The 19,180-nt window shown below is 41.9% G+C and overlaps 1 protein-coding gene across 1 annotated transcript in view; it reads left to right on the forward strand.

Moving 5' to 3' along the window:
- The first annotated feature begins 5,209 nt into the window (after nt 1-5,209).
- The window catches only part of gap43 (growth associated protein 43), a 302,554-nt gene continuing 288,583 nt past the window's right edge, over nt 5,210-19,180 (forward strand). The window contains exon 1 of the mRNA XM_063050859.1: nt 5,210-5,321. Within this exon, the coding sequence (XP_062906929.1) occupies nt 5,298-5,321 (24 nt within the window). The 5' untranslated portion in view covers nt 5,210-5,297. The remainder of the gene's footprint in view (nt 5,322-19,180) is intronic.

Below are 19,180 nucleotides of genomic sequence, written 5' to 3' on the forward strand. Positions count from 1 at the left end.
CTCGAAGTGAACATCCCTATAACCTGTCTTGTCAAACCACATAGATCCATAGCCAAGAAAGCTCACCAATACCTCTGTATCCTCATAAGGATAAAGAAATTTGGCATAACCCCATCAACCTTTACCAATTTTTATCAATGAACCATAGAAAGCATCCTATATGGATGCACCATGGATTGGTCTGGCAACTGCTCTGACATGACTGGAAGAAAGTACAAAGAGTTATGGACACAGTTCAGTTCATCAGGGAAATCAGCCTCCTCTTGAGAGACTCTCTCTATACTTCTCACTGCCCTCAGTAAAGTAGCCTGCATAATCAAAGACACCACCCATATAGATATTCTCTCTTCTCCCCTTTCTTATTGACAGAAAATACCAAAGCACAAAAACATGTAACACCAGCTTAAGGCAGTTTCTACCCCACTCTTATAATATTATTGAATGTTTTCCTAGTGCAATAAAATGGACTCTTAAAGTTGTTATGATCTTGAACCTTATTGTCTACCTGCATTGCAATTTCTTTGTAACTGTTGCACTTTATTCTACATCCTGTTATCATTACCTACATTAATGTACCTTGTAATGAAATGATCTGCATAAATAGAATACAAGACAAACTTGTCACCGTACCTCAACAACAGCAAAACTGGCCCCTTTACTCTCTCTCACCCACCCACCCACCCACCCACTCACACAGACAAGTCTCCAGCATTAAGACAGGCTGCCTTCAGGTCTCCAACCTTCAGCCCCTGGCCTGGATACGCAGATGCGCAGGATCAGTCTTTTGGCTATCAAACCTTCCAACCCAGGGGCTTTGACGATTGTACCTCGACTTTTGGACTCGATACACTTTGGTTTTTGAAATTCTAGCTTCAATCTTTGGTGTCAAACCCAAGACTTAGAACTTTGAGCTTCAAGCTCTAGACTTGCATGGGCGTTTGACCCCAGGACTCACCAGCCTGGGACTAATAGACTTGCAGACATTGAGCCTCTGGCAACATGCCAACATCAGGCTTGACTTCCGGGCGTGCCAACTTCTGTTTTTGACCTTTGTGCTTTGACTACATGGACCTGCACCCTGGAGGATTCTCTGACCTGGTGTGTCACTAGCCCTCATCCCTGGGGCATGCTATTCTGATATCCATTCACAGAGATCACTGGTCATCTACTGCAGAGCGCTCCAACCTGGATTATGGCTCCTGTCCCTGATTCTTCTTTTATTGCTCTTAACCTCTAACTCCCTTCATCCCTGACCCCAAACCCTATCATGTCCCCTAACTAACCGTGCTGCCCCCAAAATCATTCCTGAGCCACGACTTTGAAGGGGACCACAGCTTAGCACCATCTTGACTGGAGGGTTTGAGGTTTGGCGGTAACAGCAAAGGAAGGAAGTGTGCTCACATGTCTAACAATGGAATACAAAGGAGAGAGAGAGAGAAACTCTCCACTACCTATCAAAGTGGTGGATTTGGAAGCTTCAAGATATAGTAAAACAATGATGATATCTATCTTTCATACCAAACTGAAAGACCTGAGTTAGAGATTAATAAATTAAAGGCTAAGTTTTACAGTGGCAGCGGGACGGAAATGACATGCTGACTTGTTTTAAATAGCTTAATTGGAAGAAAGTGACAAAGCCCACAATTGCAAAGGGAAGAACTGATATTATACTTTGAAATTTGATGTGATGAGTCCAATAGTATTGAACCATTGTGAAGCCTGGTAATATTCCTTATTAATTCAATTTATTTCTCTCCACAGTTTGGTCTGACACAGCAAGAAATTTCCAGTGTTATTTTTTTCAGATTTTTAGCAATTACTATGTTGTGTACCTCGCATTCTTCTGTTCAAACTCATCACACACCTCGTCCAGACAACTCTTCCGTAACCAACTCAACACAAACACCATTTGTGCCCTTTGGTTTCTCTTGGTTGCCAAGCAATAATAAATGAGAACCAAAGCACATACTGTACTCTAGCCATTCAGTTTCATAGGTATTGCCAAGTCCACAAATATCAACATTTAGGGATCATCATTAACCAGAAACTGAAATGGATGAGTCAGATGTATTTATCTAGTTCCAAGAGCAGACCTCAGGCTGGAAATTTCCTGGTGCTAAATAAGTCATTGACAACTGAAAGCTTTTACTTCATCCACATGGCCCAAGTCAGCAGTGTGATGAAATTCCTTCCACTCGCCTGAACAAGTGCAGCACCAATATCTCTCAGAAAAGCTGGGCACCATTCAAGACAAATCAAGTAATTTGAATGGCATCCCTCTAGAAACTGTGCACAGATGTTGCAGGGAGGACAATCTGCAAAATGTGTAATTACTCACCCAGGCGACTCCAACAGCATGTCCCATAAATGAGGCTTTTACCACCAAGAAGGGTAAGAGCAGCAGAGCAAGGAGATGCCACCACTACAGCTTGCCTTCCAAGTTAAAAACAATTCTTACTTGGCAATATATCATGATTACTGAATCATTGCTAGTTCAAGGTCTCAGAACTCAGTTCACAATAGCTTGGTGAGTGCATTCACCAGAACGACGGCAAGAAAGCAGTTCACTGGCAGGATCTCAATAGCAAATCAGGATGGAGAACACATAACTCTCTGCAGATGCTGGGGTCAAAGCTGTCAAAGCACAACACGCTGGAAGAGCTCAGCAGGTTGGGTAGCGTCCATGGAAATGATCAGTCAATGTTTCGGGCAGGAACCCTTCGTCAGGACTGAAGAGGGAGGGGCAGGGGCCCTATAAAGAAGGTGGGGGGAGGGTGGGAAGGAGAAGGCTGGTAGGTTCCAGGTGAAAAACCAGTAAGGGGAAAGCTAAAGGGTGGGGGAGGGGAAGCAGGGAGGGGATAGGCAGGAAAGGTGAAGAAGGAATAGGGGAAAACACAATGGGTAGTAGAAGGAGGCGGAACCAAGAGGGAGGTGATAGGCAGCTGGAGGAGGGGGCAGAGTGAAACTGGGATGGGAGAAGGGAGTGGGAGGGAATTACCGGAAGCTGGAGAATTCAATGCTCATGCTCAGGGGCTGGAGACTACCCAGACGGTATATGAGATGTTGCTCCTCCAACCTGAGTTTGGCCTCATCATGACACTAGAGGAGGCCATGTATGGACATATCCGAATGGGAGTGGGAAGCAGAGTTGAAGTGGGTGGCTACTGGGAGATCCTGTCTATTTTGGTGGACGGAGCGGAGGTGCTTGACGAAATGGTCCACCAATCTGCATTGGGTCTCACCGATGTAGAGGAGGCCGCACCGGGAGCACCGGATGCAATAGATGACCCCAACAGACTCACAAGTGAAGTGTTGCCTCGCCTGGAAGTACTGTTTGGGGCCCTGAATAGTGGTGAGAGAGGAGATGTAGGGACAGGTGCAGCACTTAGGCTTGCAAGGATAAATGCCGGGTGGGAGATCCGTGGGGAAGGACGTGAGGACCAGGGAGTTGTGGAGGGAACAATCCCAGCGGAAAGCAGGGAAGGGTAGAAGGGGAAAGATGTGTTTAGTGGTGGGGTCCTGTTGAAGGTGGCAGAAGTTGCGGAGGATAATGTGCTGGATTCGGAGGCTGGTGGGGTGGTAGGTGAGGACAAGGGGAACTCTGTCCCTGTTGTGGTGACAGGAGGATGGGGTGAGGGCCGAAGTGCGGGAAATGGAGGAGATGCAGGTGAGGGCATCATTGATGACGGCAGAAGGGAAACCACGATCCTTAAAGAAAGAGGACATTTGAGATGTCCTGGACCGGAAAGCCTCATCCTGGGAGCAGATGCGGCGGAGACGGAGGAACTGGGAATAGGGAAAAAATGTTAGCCTTTCCAATGATGACCAGATATCAAAAGATAAATAAAGGAAATAAAAAATCTATTAGCATTCAGAACAACGTGGTCATTTAGCTGAATGTTAATTAGGTAATCACATACCTGATGATTACCTATGGTAAGGGAGGTATATAATTTGAGCTCTCTGTCATCTAGTTCTCTGCAACATTTGGTGCATTTGGCTCCTGTAGCTAAGAATAAGCAGAATTAAAAATCAATGCTCATGTATCTTTATGGTTACTGGCTTCAAATGGTGTCGTATTCCTTGATCTGAAAACTGCTGTCATATGGTTTTTGATCTGGCAGAGAAAATACTTTGCTTCCCTGAATAGGCACATGCTCATTGAATGTCCAGCACTAAAAAGACATCAGAGTTTTTCAGCCTTCAAAATTGTGAGTCAGCTCAGTTCCAAGGCTGAGTATGTTTTTGCTGCATGCTATCATCACATTTGGACTTGGATCTGGGGCTAAACTGTTTTGCATTTTTGGTTATCATTTCCATTGAAATAGCCATACTGTATGCCTTCTCAAATGGAAGCTCCTCATTCCTTGCAGCTTTGCTTGAATGTTTTAGCTATGTAAATAGGATAAATATCAGTCACATTTTCAAGGGACATAAACTGTTATTCTTTAACGGCTCCTAATGGACTGTCCCAACTTCTGGTCTCTCCTGTGACACTTGTTACTCTTCAGCAATTTCAAAAGGTTGGTGTTATAGCCCTTGAAAGCCCTTTATAGCCTTCTTCTAATTTCCATTCACCTTTTGATGGTAGAGGCAGATATATATTAGAGACATTAAGAGTCCCTTAAATAGGCACATGGATGAAAGGAAAATGGAGAACTATGTAGGAGGGAAAGGTGAGATAGATCTTAGAGTAGGTTAAAAGTTGGTACAATATTGTGAATCAATGGGCCTGGACTGTGCTGTACTATATTCTATATTCTATGTTCTGACTTAGGTAAGAGGTACATTTTTCACTTTCCTCAGTACTTCTGCCTTTTCTTTACTCACTTTCATTTCAGTGCACCGAATGCACAAAAGAATATTTCAAGTTATTCCTACATTGAAATTCCATGGAAGAGTCAAAAGTTAATAGTGTAGGCTGCAGGTCCTTCTGCCGCCATCTCATATTGCTTCCTGCTGCATGCCAAACAGAAACTTTCCATGCTAAAACAAAATGTCCACTGCTCACTCTATTCACAAAATGTCCACCACTCACTCATTTCGCTAACTGTAACTGCTCTGCAGAATATCCTGCCCACACATTTCTCACTTGATATATTTTTTTTAAATCAATGCAGCCACTCAGATTCGCATCCTGCTGCCTTTGCTGCCTCTCTCTGCTGCCTACAATTCTCTCTCACCATGCCAGAGTTTTGCACGCCCACTCTTTACTCATCACCGGTGTTCTGAACAGTTGCAACACCAAGTGCTGGATTGTGACAACAGAACCTGTCTGTTTCCTCACTCCTCGGTGGATGATCAGTATGAGAAAGGTCCAGGTAAGTCTGGGTCAGCTTGTTCTGTCTTACTAACAATCATTGTTTATCCATGTGGATACTGATACCCCATCCTTACTGCCACTGCAGTGTGCTGGGTTTGCAGATTCCTTTACTAAGCCTGAGGATTCAGCACCTGATTTACTCAGACCAATAGTCTTACCTGAGCACTGGCTTCTTTCGAAAGAGAGATGCACACAGGGTAAGAACCGATGTTAGAAGGAAACTTAACCAAGGTAGTTACATCATACATAGTAGTGGTGATGTCATCACGCTTTGTGTCACACAGTGTGATTATGTGTACTCACATGGCCAGATGTTTATACCCGCTCACATAGCTATCATAAATATTGTATACTTACCGATGCGCCAAATGAGGCGCGGGCACGAACTTTACCTCTACTTCTCCATACAGTTCCAATATATATTTAAATTGGGCAGGACTGTCTTTCGCATGAATGCTCGGAAAAATAGACTGATGTAGATGTATATATCTAATGTGTGTATTTAATGTATTTTATTTACTAGGTTTCAGATAAAATGGCGATCTCTGCAATTGCTATTATTTATTAAAGTTGACATTTCTCTTCCTCTTTTAACCATCTTTTATCATCTGTTTTTTATTCTAATTTATCCTTCTGCTTATATATAGGTTCACCTGGCTGAATGTAATGATTTGACTGTTTGCTTTGACCATTTGAAATGCAGCTAGATATCCTGCATGTTGTCATGAAGTCACACAAATCTATCTGTAACTGGTTTGAATTTACCCAATATTCTCAGCAAGAAAGAGTTGCCAAGCAACCCAGGAGGCTGAAACATTCTGACGTGATCACAGAGATTTGAGCATCACAGGAGAAGGCTGGTGAGGGACATAAATAATGCAATAAAAGATGCAGCTTGGATTTAGTTTCCCTTTGGAAGCATCAGGAATGTGAATGAAATAAAGGAACAGGAAATGATTTAATTCCTTACACATCTTAATGGCCTGGGATTATATTAAACATGATTATACCATATTAGAAAGTAAATCAAATTGACAGATTTTTTTTACACTGGCACTAGAAAAATTGAGTCATTTTACAAAATTTTACACAATCTTAAATTCCATTATTCTGTTGACATTATCACTTGAGCAAAATTCTGTCAACACTGATCTCAGAGATGTATTCAATATGGACATGGAATTAACCACGGTATGATTTACAGTTACTGGAAATGTTATATTCTGTTGCTATATAATCTGCTAATGCCTTTTTTACATTTTGAACAAGCAAACATGTGGATGACTCACTATTATAAAAGATGCAGAGGACATCTCCAAATAAAATTATTGCAGAGAGTGTAAGCTCTGTTGTGAGAAAATACTGAATGTTCAGTTCATTCACTTTATCATTAAATTCAGTACTGCTTATATATATATAGGCACCCATTAGTCTCATGAGACCATGGATTTGCGCCTTGGAAGGTTTCCAGGGTGCAGACTTGGGCAAGGTTGAATGGAAGACCAGCAGTTGCCCATGCTGCAAGTCTCCCCTCTCCATGCCACTGATGTTGTCCAAGGGAAGGGCATTAGGACCCATACAGCTTGGCACCGCTCAAGGACACACATGCTGCCTCAGCCAAGGCTCGAACTAGCGACCTTCAAATCACTAGACGAATGCCTTAACCACTTGGCCATGCTATCAGCACTGCTATATACCATAAATTATAATGAACCACAAATTTAATTGTACACATTGAACAATTAGATAAAGGTTGTATTGATTAAGTCAAAAAATCAAAATCTGATGAACACTGCTGTGGTTGTAAATCATGTAAATGCTTCTGCCAGGAACTCCAATGAGCACCAAGCCATTTTTGCAATTAAATTCATTTAGACTCTTGAAATCTCATGTAGCAGTTTTAAATGAGGAGTATCTTTTGAGCTGAAGCTTAATCATTTGAAATGCCGAATACCTGCAAAGATCTGATACTTCATTCCTGTTCCCCACAGCAATCTTGTCAAACTATAAGTGCATTGTTCTTTCACGGGAGCTCGAGAAGGAGCTTGAGTAGCTTGGGAAAAAAATAGTTTATAAGGTCAGGGATCAGCCTCTGTGGAACTATACCCAAGAAAAACGAAGTACTTTTAGGAGAGCTAATGTAAAACTGAGGTGTGAAGGATGTATATGCATTAAGGAAAATAAAAGTTTAAAATTCTCATGTCAAGTTATTGCAGTACGGAGACACTGAAAGTCACCTTTCCAGGAACTGTTAGATGGCAACATTTGAAATTAAGGAGGGTTTGATAAGAAACTAACTAAAAAAAGCTGAGAAAGGATCATAGCTAAATTAAATTAATTAATCTACGAGTAAGGAAAGAGATAAAGAATGCTCTGATGGGATTCAGTAGCTAATTGAACAGAATAGCATTAGGCTGGCTACTTTCCAGTTACTACAACAGTTATATTGGATCAGTCTTAATCCTATATGTGTGCTTGACTTCTTTATTGATAAAACATATGAAGGAAAGTAAAAATGTCTCAAATATCTGAAATTGAAAAAAACTTGTATTCAAATTTTCAGAACTTAGAAAAAATAATTTACCACATTTCATGAAAATATATTGATTTTGGTGGTACTAGTGAAAATGAATAGAAGTTTGGTCGAAGGGGTTGCTTTAAGAAGTGCTTTAAAGGAGGAAAGAGATGCAGAGATGCAAAGAGGTTCAGTGAAAAGATTCCTGACGTCAAAGGTCTTGGTGCATAAACTAATTTAGCATAAATATTTACAGAACAGTAGATATCGCAAATTGCTGATGTACCTGAAGAGAGAGAGAGAGAGAGAGAGAGAGACAGAGCAGCAGAGACAGAAGAAACAATATTTTTGTTATATTTTGCAAATTGTTGTGGCTTTTTTTACAATATGATGGTAATCCTGTTATCTTCTATTTTTCTGGAGACTTGTAGATCTTAATCCTCCGCTAGTTCTTGTGATAAAAGCATAAAACAGAGATAGATAGGTAGAAGATTATCATTTAAATTGATGATTGCGATTAGACAATTGAACAATCTAAAACTAATTAAGTAAATGCATAAAGCACAAGTAGACATAGAGTACAATGAACAGAATATCCAGCAGCTGATAGAAATACAGGATCAGTGATCAGATGATGTCCATTTTTCATCATATCCGATGAACGCAGAAACATTGATAACACAGTTTGCTTTTGAGTTAGAGCTAAATTATGGTGAAGAACTTGAGGCATTGATAGATGTGGTAATGGATGGGGTGAAAGTTGATAGACAGTTCTTGCTTATTTTGTTTTTATTTCAGATTTCCAATATCTGTACTTTTTTATTTTTCAAGAACAGCTTTTCCTATTAGCTGATAATATATGGTTTAAGGGCATAGAGTTAAAGTTCTGTACAGGAGATGCAGGTGAATATGAGGAAGAGTCTTTTGTACAGTGGGTAGTAATGACTTGGAACTTGATCCTATGAGGATAATAGAAGTAGAGATGATCAACGTGAAAGGAATCTGCATGGGTACTGAGAGAAATAAGGATGTAGGCCTGGAAGGAAAGAATATGTCGACTAGATTGTTTTACAGCTTGCTGACGTGATCTCAATAAGCCAAATGGCCCTTCTATGTTATACTCTCTATGTAAATCTATTGCTTAGCAGTTGGATTTCACCATTATTGAACACATCTTTCCCATTCTGTGAATGGGAGAGTGGAGCTGTCTGAAGTCGGATGCTTTGGCTCGAGAGGCTTCAGCAAGGAGACACAGGTGAGTAGCAGGTAAGAACAGTTAATGATTCTTTTTTGTCTAGTGGTTAACAGAAAGATACTAAATTACAACAAACTTAGTCAAGTAGGAATGCAAGATCAGGTGATGTGTTGTAGCTGCATGATGTGGGAGCTGGTGGACCCCATTGTAGCTCCTGTTGACCATCTCTTCAGCAAGTGTTGGTTGCTCAAGGAAATCAGCCTTAAATTTAATGAGCTGCAGTCTGAGCTTCAAGCACTACCATGCAACAGGGAAGCGGAGAGTTACCTAGTCACTGTATTCTGGAAGCAGTCACACATGTTAGATTAATTAATTCAAATTTGGTCTGTGGCGAGGGACAAGGGACTGTACTTGGGGCAGGTCGGGGGATCCAAGTGGTAGTGCTGGAAGAGCCTCAGCCCTTGAACTTGGCCTAAAGGTTGGAGATTGTTGCTCCTTGTGAGGATGAGAGTGGGAGCTGTAGGAAGGATGAGTAACCAAACTGTAGTACTGTGGTCCTGGGAGCCACTCAAGAGGGGGGAGAGAAGAGAAACTTAGTTGTAATTGGGGATAGTATAGTCAGAAGAATTGACATGGTTCTCCACGGCAAGGATTGAGTGTCCCAAAGGCTGTCTTGTCCGTCTGCTATCTGGGCTTAGGATATCTCATCCAACTTGCAGAAAAATGAGGAGGTGGAGTGGGAAGAACCAGTCGTCATGTTTCATGTGGGTACCTACAATGTAAGAAGAACAAAAGGTTCTGCTGAGGGAATTTGAGCTGCTAGGGACTAAATTAAAAAGCAGTAGCAAAAAGGTAATAATATCAGGATTTTTACCTCAGCTACATACAATTTGGCACAGGTTTAATAAAATCAGAAAGCTAAATGTGAGGCTCAAAGATTGGCTTGGGAGAAATAGGTTTGAATTGGTGGGACTGGCACCAGTATTGGGAAGGAGGGAGTTTTTCTAATGGGATAGGATATACCTGAACCATTCTGGGACCAGATTGCTAGTGAATCAGATATCTAGGGCAGTGGATATGGTTATAATCGAAATAACAGGGGTGTGCGTTCAAAAACTTGGGAAGTAGGATAAAGTAAAAGGGAAAGAGAGTGCAGGAGAGGATACAGAAGTCTCCAGAATAAAAAAAAGCTGAAAAGTTTAGAAATGTATAAAAATTTAAATACAGGCAATATTAAGACAAAATTGAAAAGAAGGGTGGACAGTACAGAACTGAAGGTGTTATATTTGAACACACAGTACACATAATAAAGTAGATGATCATGTAGTACAGTTACAAATTGTCAGGTATGATATTGTGAATGTCACTGACATGGTTGAAAGAAGATCACAGCTGGGAACTTAATATCCAAGGGTACACATTTTGTCAAAAGGACAGGCATGTGGGCAGATGAGATGGGTGACTTTGTTGATAGAAAATTAAATCAATTCCTTGGAAAGAAATGACAGAGGACCTGAAGATATAGAATCTTTATAGGTAGAGTTAAGAAAGTCCAAGGGTAAAGAAACCATGATGGAAGTTATTTACAGGCCTCCAAACAGTGGCCAGAATATTGGGTACAAATTACAATGGGAGACAGAAAAGGCACATAAAAAGGGCAACGTTACTATGGTGATGAGGGATTTCATTTTGTAGGTTTTGGAAAAATCAGATTAGTGCTGGATTCCAAGAGAATGAATTTAGATTATACCTATGAGATAGTTTTCTAAAGCAGCTTGTAGTCAAGACCACTAGGGAAAAGGCCATTCTAGATTGGTTGTTGTTTAATAAACTAGACTTGAATTAGAATCAGAATCAGAATCATGTTTAATATCACTGGCATAAATCATGAAATTTGTTGTTTTGTGGCAGTAATACATTGCAATACCGCTGTGTGCATACATCTATTGATGCTTTTGGACGCATCTTCAGTGATGTTCCTGGAATCATCGGGTGTTTCGGGTCTTTCAACATCATACAACCTCCTCCAGGTGACCCAGCCGGGGCTGATCAGACCCCAGCTTGTGTCCAGATGGCTAGCTACTTATGACTCCGTGGCTCCCCTATTTTGAGCCACAGCCATCTTGAGGCCCTCTCTGCCGCATCGGTGGTACTGCGGATGGCTCTCCTCTTCCTTTCTCCCTCAACGCCCAAAATGCTGAAGGTTCTAACTAAGGAACGGGCTACGAATCCCCTTCAACCAACCTCCACTGGGAGACACCTCGCTCTCCATCCAGCCTGCTGACAGTTGCTGACCAGTCCTGCGTACTTGGAGAGCTTCCTTTCAAAGGCCTCTTCCAAGCTATCTTCCCATGGGACTGTCAGCTCCAGCAGCACCACTTGCTCAGTAGACTCAGACACTAGGACAATGTCTGGTCGCAGGGTGGTGGCTGGAATATGGTTGGGGAACTTCAGCTGCCCTTTGAAGTCCACCAACAGCTGCCAGTCACTTGCAGAGGTCAGATTGCCTGCAGATGTTCTTTTGGCAGGTATTGGCTGCTCCCCAGCTCTGACAAAGGCAATGGTCTGCTTGGTGGGTCGGGACCACTTCGCCCACTCAACTCCTGCGATACATGATAATGAAAAATACTGTGAATTACAATAAGAAATACATATTAAAATTAAATTAAGTAAGTTGTACAAAAAGAGCAAAAAAAAAGAAAAAATAGTGTGATGGTGGACACGGGTTCATTGTTCATTCAGAGATCTGACGGTGGAGGAGAAGAAGCTGATCCTAAAACATTGAGTGTGGGTCTTCAGGCTTCTGACCTCATCCTTGACTGTAGCAATGTGAAGAGAGCATGTCCTGGGTGATGGGGGTCCTTAATAATGGATGCCACCTTTTTGAGGCATCGCCTTTTAAAGATTTTCGGTAAAGGAAACCTTAGGAGACAGTGATCATAACATGATAGAGTTCACCCTGCAGTCGAGAGGGAGAAACTAAAACTGGATGTTTTGGTATTAAAGTGGAGTACTGGGAACTACAGAGGCATGAGGGAAGAGCTGGCCAAAGTTGATTAGAAGGTGGAGCAGTGGTGGCTGAGGTTGCACTTAGCATCAGTAAGACCAAAGAAGTGACTGTGGACTTCAGAAAGGGTAAGATGAGGGAACACACACCAGTCTTCATAGAACGATCAGAAGTGGAAAGAGTGAGCAATTTCAAGTTTCTAGGTGTCAATATCTCTAAGGATCTATCCTGGGCCCAACATATCGATGCAGCTACAAGGAGGGAGCAACAGCAGCTATATTTCATGAAGAGTTTGGGGAGATTTGGTATGTCACAAAAACACTCACAACTTTCTATACAGGTATCATGGGGAGCATTCTAACAGGTTACATCACTGTCTGCTATGCGGGGGGGGGGGTGGGTGGTGGTTGCTACTGCACAGGATGAAAAGAAGCTGCAGGAAGTTGTGAACTTATTCAGCTCCATTATGGGCACCATCGTACGTAGTATACAGGACATCTTCAAGGAGCGATGCTTCAAAAAGGCAGCATCCATCATCAATGACCCCCATCACCCAGGACATGCCCTCTTCTCATTGTAACCATCAGGAAGGAGCTACAGAAGCCTAAAGCCACACGCTCAACAATTCAGGAACAGCATCTTCTCCACTGTCATCCAATTTCTGAACTATGTTGAACTCATGAACGCCACCTCACTACTTTTTTATTTTCATTTTTGCACTATTTATTTAATTTAACTATTATATATATAACCATATAACCATATAACAATTACAGCATGGAAACAGGCCATCTCAGCCCTTCTAGTCCGTGCTGAACTCTTACTCTCACCTAGTCCCACCGACCTGCACTCGGCCCATAACCCTCCATTCCTTTCCTGTCCATATATCTATCCAATGTTACTTTAAACGACAACATCGAACCTGCCTCAACCACTTCTGCTGGAAGCTCGTTCCACACAGCTACCACTCTTTGAGTAAAGAAGTTCCCTCTCATGTTACCCCTAAACTTTTGCCCTTTAACTCTCAACTCATGTCCTCTTGTTTGAATCTCCCCCATTCTCAATGGAAAAAGCCTATCCACGTCAACTCTATCTATCCCCTTCATAATTTTAAATGCCTCTATCAAGTCCCCCCTCAACCTTCTACGCTCCAATGAATAAAGACACAACTTGTTCAACCTTTCTCTGTAACTTAGGAGAAGAAACCCAGGCAACATTTTAGTAAATCTCCGCTGTACACTCTCAATTTTATTGACATCTTTCCTATAATTCGGTGACCAGAACTGTACACAATACTCCAAATGTGGCTTTACCAGTGCCTTATACAATTTCAACATTGCATCCCAACTCCTATACTCAATGCTCTGATTGATAAAGGCCAGCATACCAAAAGCTTTCTTCACCACCCTGTCCACATGAGATTCCTCCTTTAGGGAACTATGCACCATTATTCCTAGATCCCTCTGTTCTACAGCATTCTTCAATGCTCTACCATTTACCATGTATGTCCTATTTTGATTAGTCCTACCAAAATGTAGCACCTTACATTTATGAACATTAAACTCCATCTGCCATCTTTCCGCCCACTCTTCTAACTGGCCTCAATCTCTCTGCAAGCTTTGGAAACCTACTTCATTATCCACAACGCCACCTATCTTAGTATCATCTGCATACTTACTAATCCAATTTACCACCCCATCATCCAGATCATTAATATATATGACAAACAACATTGGACCCAGTACAGATCCCTGAGTCATACTGCTACACACCGTCCTCCAATCTGACACACAATTATCCATCACTACTCTCTGGCATCTCCCATCCAGCTACTGCTGAATCTATTTTACTACTTCGATATTAATGCCTAATGATTGAACCTTCTTAACTAACCTTCTGTGTGGAACCTTGTCAAAGGCCTTACTGAAGTCCATATAGACAACATCCACCGCTTTACCCTTGTCAACTTTCCTAGTAACCTCATCAAAAAATTCAATAAGATTTGTCAAACATGACCTTCCACGCACAAGTCCATGTTGACTGTTCCTAATCAGACCCTGTCTATCCAGATAATTATATATACCATCTCTAAGAATACTTTCCATCAATTTGCCCACCACCGACGTCAAACTCACAGGCCGATAATTGCTAGGTTTACTATTAGAACCCTTTATAACCAATGGAAACACATGGGCAATACGCCAATCCTCCGGCACCATCCCTGTTTCTAATGACACTTGAAATATTTCTGTCAGAGCCCCTGCTATTTCCACACTAACTTCCCTCAAGGTCCTGGGGAATATCTTGTCCGGACCCGGAGACTTATCCACTTTTATATTCCTTAAAAGCGCCAGTACTTCCTCTTCTTTGATTGCCATACTTTCCATAACTACCCTTCTTGTTTCCTTTACCTTACACAATTCAATATCCTTCTCCTTAGTGAATACCGAAGAAAAGAAATTGTTCAAAATCTCCCCCATCTCTTTTGGCTCTGCACATAGCCGTCCACTCTGATTCTCTAAGGGACCAATTTTATCCCTCACTATCCTTTTACTATTAATATAACTGTAGAAACCCTTTGGATTTATTTTCACCTTACTTGCCACAGTAACCTCGTATCTTCTTTTAGCTTTTCTAATTTCTTTCTTAAGTTCTTTTTACATTCTTTATATTCCTCGAGTACCTCATTAACTCCAAGCTGCCTATATTTATTGTAGATCCCTCTCTTTTTTCGAACCAAGTTTCCTATATCCCTTGAAAACCATGACTCTCTCAAACTTTTAACCTTTCCTTTCAACCAAACAGGAACATAAAGGACCGCTTCATCGAGCACCTCCGCTCCGTCCGCCAAAACAGACAGGATCTCCCAGTAGCCACCCACTTCAACTCCGCTTCCCACTCCCATCCAGATATGTCCATACGTGGCCTCCTCTACTGCCATGATGAGGCTAAACTCAGGTTCGAGGAGCAACAACTCATATACCATCTAGGTAGTCTCCAACCCCTTGGTATGAACATAGAATTCTCCAACTTCCGGTAATTCCCTCCCCCTCCCTTCCCCTATCCCTATGTCACTCTGCCCCCTCCCCCAGCTGCCTACCACCTCCCTCTTGGTTCCGCCTCCTTCTACTACCATTGTGTTTTCCCGTATTCTTTCTTCACCTTTCCTGCCTATCACCTCCCTGCTTCCTCTCCCCCACCCCTTTATCTTTCCCCTTACTGGTTTTTCACCTGGAACTGACCAGCCTTCTCCTTCCCACCCTCCCCCCACCTTCTTTATAGGGCCTCTGCCCTTTCCCTCTACAGTCCTGACGAAGGGTTCCGGCCCGAAAAGTCGACCGATCTTTTCCACGGATGCTCCCCGACCCGCTGAGTTCCTCCAGCGTGTTGTGAGTGTTGCTTTGACCCCAGCATCTGCAGATTATTTCGTGCTTAGGAACATAAAGATCCTGTACCCTCAAAATTTCACCTTTAAATGACCTCCACTTCTCTATTACATCCTTCCCATAAAACAAATTGTCTCAATCCACTCCTTCTAAATCCTTTCACATCTCCTCAAAGTTAGCCTTTCTCCAATCAAAAATCTCAACCTTGGGTCCAGTCCTATCCTTCTCCATAATTATATTGAAACTAATGGTATTGTGATCACTGGACCCGAAGTGCTCTCCAACACATACCTCCGTCACCTGCCCTATCTCATTCCCTAACAGGAGATCCAACACTGCCCCTTCTCTAGTTGGTACCTCTATGTATTGCTGCAAAAAACTATCCAGCACACATTTTACAAACTCCGAACCGTCCAGCCCTTTTACAGAATGGGCTTCCCAGTCTATGTGCGGAAAATTAAAATCTCCCACAATCACAACCTTGTGCTTACTACAAATATCTGCTATCTCCTTACAAATTTGCTCCTCCAGTTCTCGGTCCCCATTAAGTGGTCTATAATACACCCCTACAACTGTTACTACACCTTTCCTATTCCTCAATTCCACCCAAGTAGCCTCTCTGGACGAGTCCACTAATCTAGCCTGCCAGAGCACCGCTGTTATGTTTTCTCTGACAAGCAATGCAACACCTCCCCCTCTTGCCCCTCAGATTCTACCACACCTGAAGCAACAAAATCCTGGAATATTTAGTTGCCAATCACACCCCTCCTGCAACCACGTTTCATTAATAGCTACAACATCATATTTCCAGGTATCAATCCATGCTGTAAGCTCATCCACCTTCCTTACAATGCTCCTAGCATTAAAATAGATGCATTTAAGAAACTCTCCACCTCTTACTCTCTGTTTAACCTTAATGGAGCGAACAACTTTATCTTTTTCTTCCTTGTCCCTTATATCTCTGGTCTGAGTGCTCCCTGATCTCTGTCCCCTGCCTATCCTCCCTCACACACTGTCTACTAGCTTTCTCTATTTGTGAACTAACCTCCTCTCTCCGAGTCTCTTTAATTTGATTCCCACCCCCCAACCATTCTAGTTTAAAGTCACCTCAGTAGCCATTGCAAATCTCCCCGTCAGGGTATTGGTCCCCCTAGGATTCAAGTGTAACCCATCCCTTTTGTACAGGTCACACCTGCGCCATATATACATTTACTGTAATTCACAATTTTTTCTCTGTTATCATGTATTGCATTGCACTGCTGCTGCAAGGACAACAGATTTCATGATATATGACGATGATATTAAACCTGAGTTACTCGGAAGGCGCAGGATCAGTTCATCCCAAAGATGAAGAAGTATTATAAAGGGATGATGGGGCAACCAGTGCTAAAAATGGAAGTCAAAGACAGCATAAAAACAAAAGAATAGGCATACAGTATAACAAAATTTAACAGGAAGTGAGAGGATTGGGAAGCTTTAAAAAACCATCAGAAGGCAACTAATAAAGCAATAAGGAGAGAAAAGATGAAATATGAAGGTAAGATAGCCAATAATATAAAAGACAATACTATAAGTTTTTTTTCCCAGGTATATAAAGAGAAATAGAGAGGCAAGTGTGGCTATTAGACTGCTGGAAAATGATGCTGGAGAGGAACCAAAAATAGCTGATAAAATGTATGTGTATTTTGCATCAGTCTTCAGTATGCCAGAAATTTGAGTGTCAGGGGTAGAGTGAGTGTGGCTGCTATTACTGAGGAGAAGGTGTGTGGGAAGCTGAAAGGCCTGAAGGTAGTCAAGTCACCTGGACCAAATAGACTACACCCCACTATTCTGAAAGAGGTGGCTGAAGAGATTGTGGAGGCATTTGTAGTGATATTTCAAGAATCACTAGTTTCTGGAATGGTTCCAGAGGACTGGAAAATTGCAAATGTCACTCCACGCTTTAAGTAGGGAGGGAGGCAAAAGACAGAACAATATAGACCAATTGGACTGACTTCAGTGATTGGCAAGATTTTAGAGTCCATTATTAAGGATGAGTTTTTGGAGTACTTGGAGGCATATGATAAAATAGGCTGCAGCCTTCATGGTTTCCTCAAGGGGAAATCTTGCCTGACAAATCTGTTGGAATTCTTTGAGGAAATAACAAGCAACTTAGATAAAGGAAAGCCAGAGGATGTTGCTTACTTGGATTTTCAGAAGGCCTCTGACAAGGAGCTGCATATGAGGTTGTCAAACAAGACAAAAGCCCATGGCATTGCAGGAAAGACACTAGCATGGATAGAAGATTGGCTGACTAGCAGGAGGCAAAGAGTGGGAATAAAGGGGGCCTTTTCTGTTTGGGTTCCGGTGATTAGTGGTGTTCTGCAGCAGTCTGTGTTGGGTCCACTAATTTTCATGTTATAACGTTCTGGATGATGGAGTTGAAGGCTCCTATGTCTTATGGTTTGACGTAGAATAGGGGGATCACAAAAATAATAAAGTTGATATATTTTCACTACAAGAAATCATTACTATGAACAAGCAGGTCAGCTCAGTTAAGCTGTATTCTCCATGGTAACCATACAAGCTGCTATTGAGATGAAGGCCAGATGGAGGAGAAGGAGGAAAACGTTGTTAGGGGAAGAAAGGATGATGGCATTGTAGTTTCCAGGTTGCTTGATACTGCATCTTCATATGGAAAATAACAGATGTAAAACTATGAAAGAAAACATCCTTTATTGAAGTCTGTGAATCAGCAGGGACTTCCACAACAATGCATCAAAGATTATTCACTGAGTTTTTTGGGATACAGTAATCTTCATGCACACTTAACTAATTTCTGTTTTTAAGATAAATAATAAACTCAAACAACAATCACTTTTCTGCATATGATCAACATTATCATTATTTAACTGCTTGCAGCTATGAAATGATGCAGTTATCTAAATATTTTCCGATATACACTCAGTGGTCACTTTATTACGTACATCTGTACACCTGCTCGTTAATTTAGTTGGTGTTTAGACCAGCCATCAGAATGGGGAAGAAATGTGATCTAAGTGACTTTGACTGCGGAATGATCGTTGGTTCCATTCAGGGTGGCTTGAGTGTCTCGGAAACTGCTGATCTCTTCGGATTTTCATGATCAACCATCTAGAGTTTACAGAAAATAATGCGAAAACCAAAAAGAGATTCATTGAGAGGAAGTTCTGCAGGCAAAAACACTTCGTTAATGAGAGAAGTCAGAGGAGAAAGGCCAGACCGTTTAAAGCTGACAGGTAGGGGGACAGTAAATTAAATAACCACACGTTACAACAGTGGTGTGCAGACGAGCATCCCTAAATGCATAACACATTGAACCTTGAAGTGGATGGGCTACAGCAGCAGAAGGCCACAAACACACACTCAATGGGCATTTTATTAGGACAGGAAGTACCCAATAAAGTGGCCACTGAGTGTATAAAAGTAACCAAACATAACATCATTTTGCCACTTAGTCTTTTCAACAAGCTGACTAAATAAGGCTGTAGACTGAAGCCACTCATGGTGGGCTGTCCTTAGCTCACACCTGGTCCAACTCATTTATTGACAAAGCCATTTACCATTGTTGCAGTTTGTTCCTCAACCTCATGATGTCATGAAGGATCTGTTGTGGACGCTGTCTACTCACATTTCTCACTGCCTTCAAAAAGCATTATTTGCTTCACTTAATGAGCCACAGTGAAGTGAACATGTGCCCAACCCTTTCAGGCAGACACACCAACTGTCAACACTG

Source organism: Mobula hypostoma, chromosome 6 (genome assembly GCF_963921235.1).
Source record: "Mobula hypostoma chromosome 6, sMobHyp1.1, whole genome shotgun sequence".
Classification (NCBI taxonomy): domain Eukaryota; kingdom Metazoa; phylum Chordata; class Chondrichthyes; order Myliobatiformes; family Myliobatidae; genus Mobula; species Mobula hypostoma.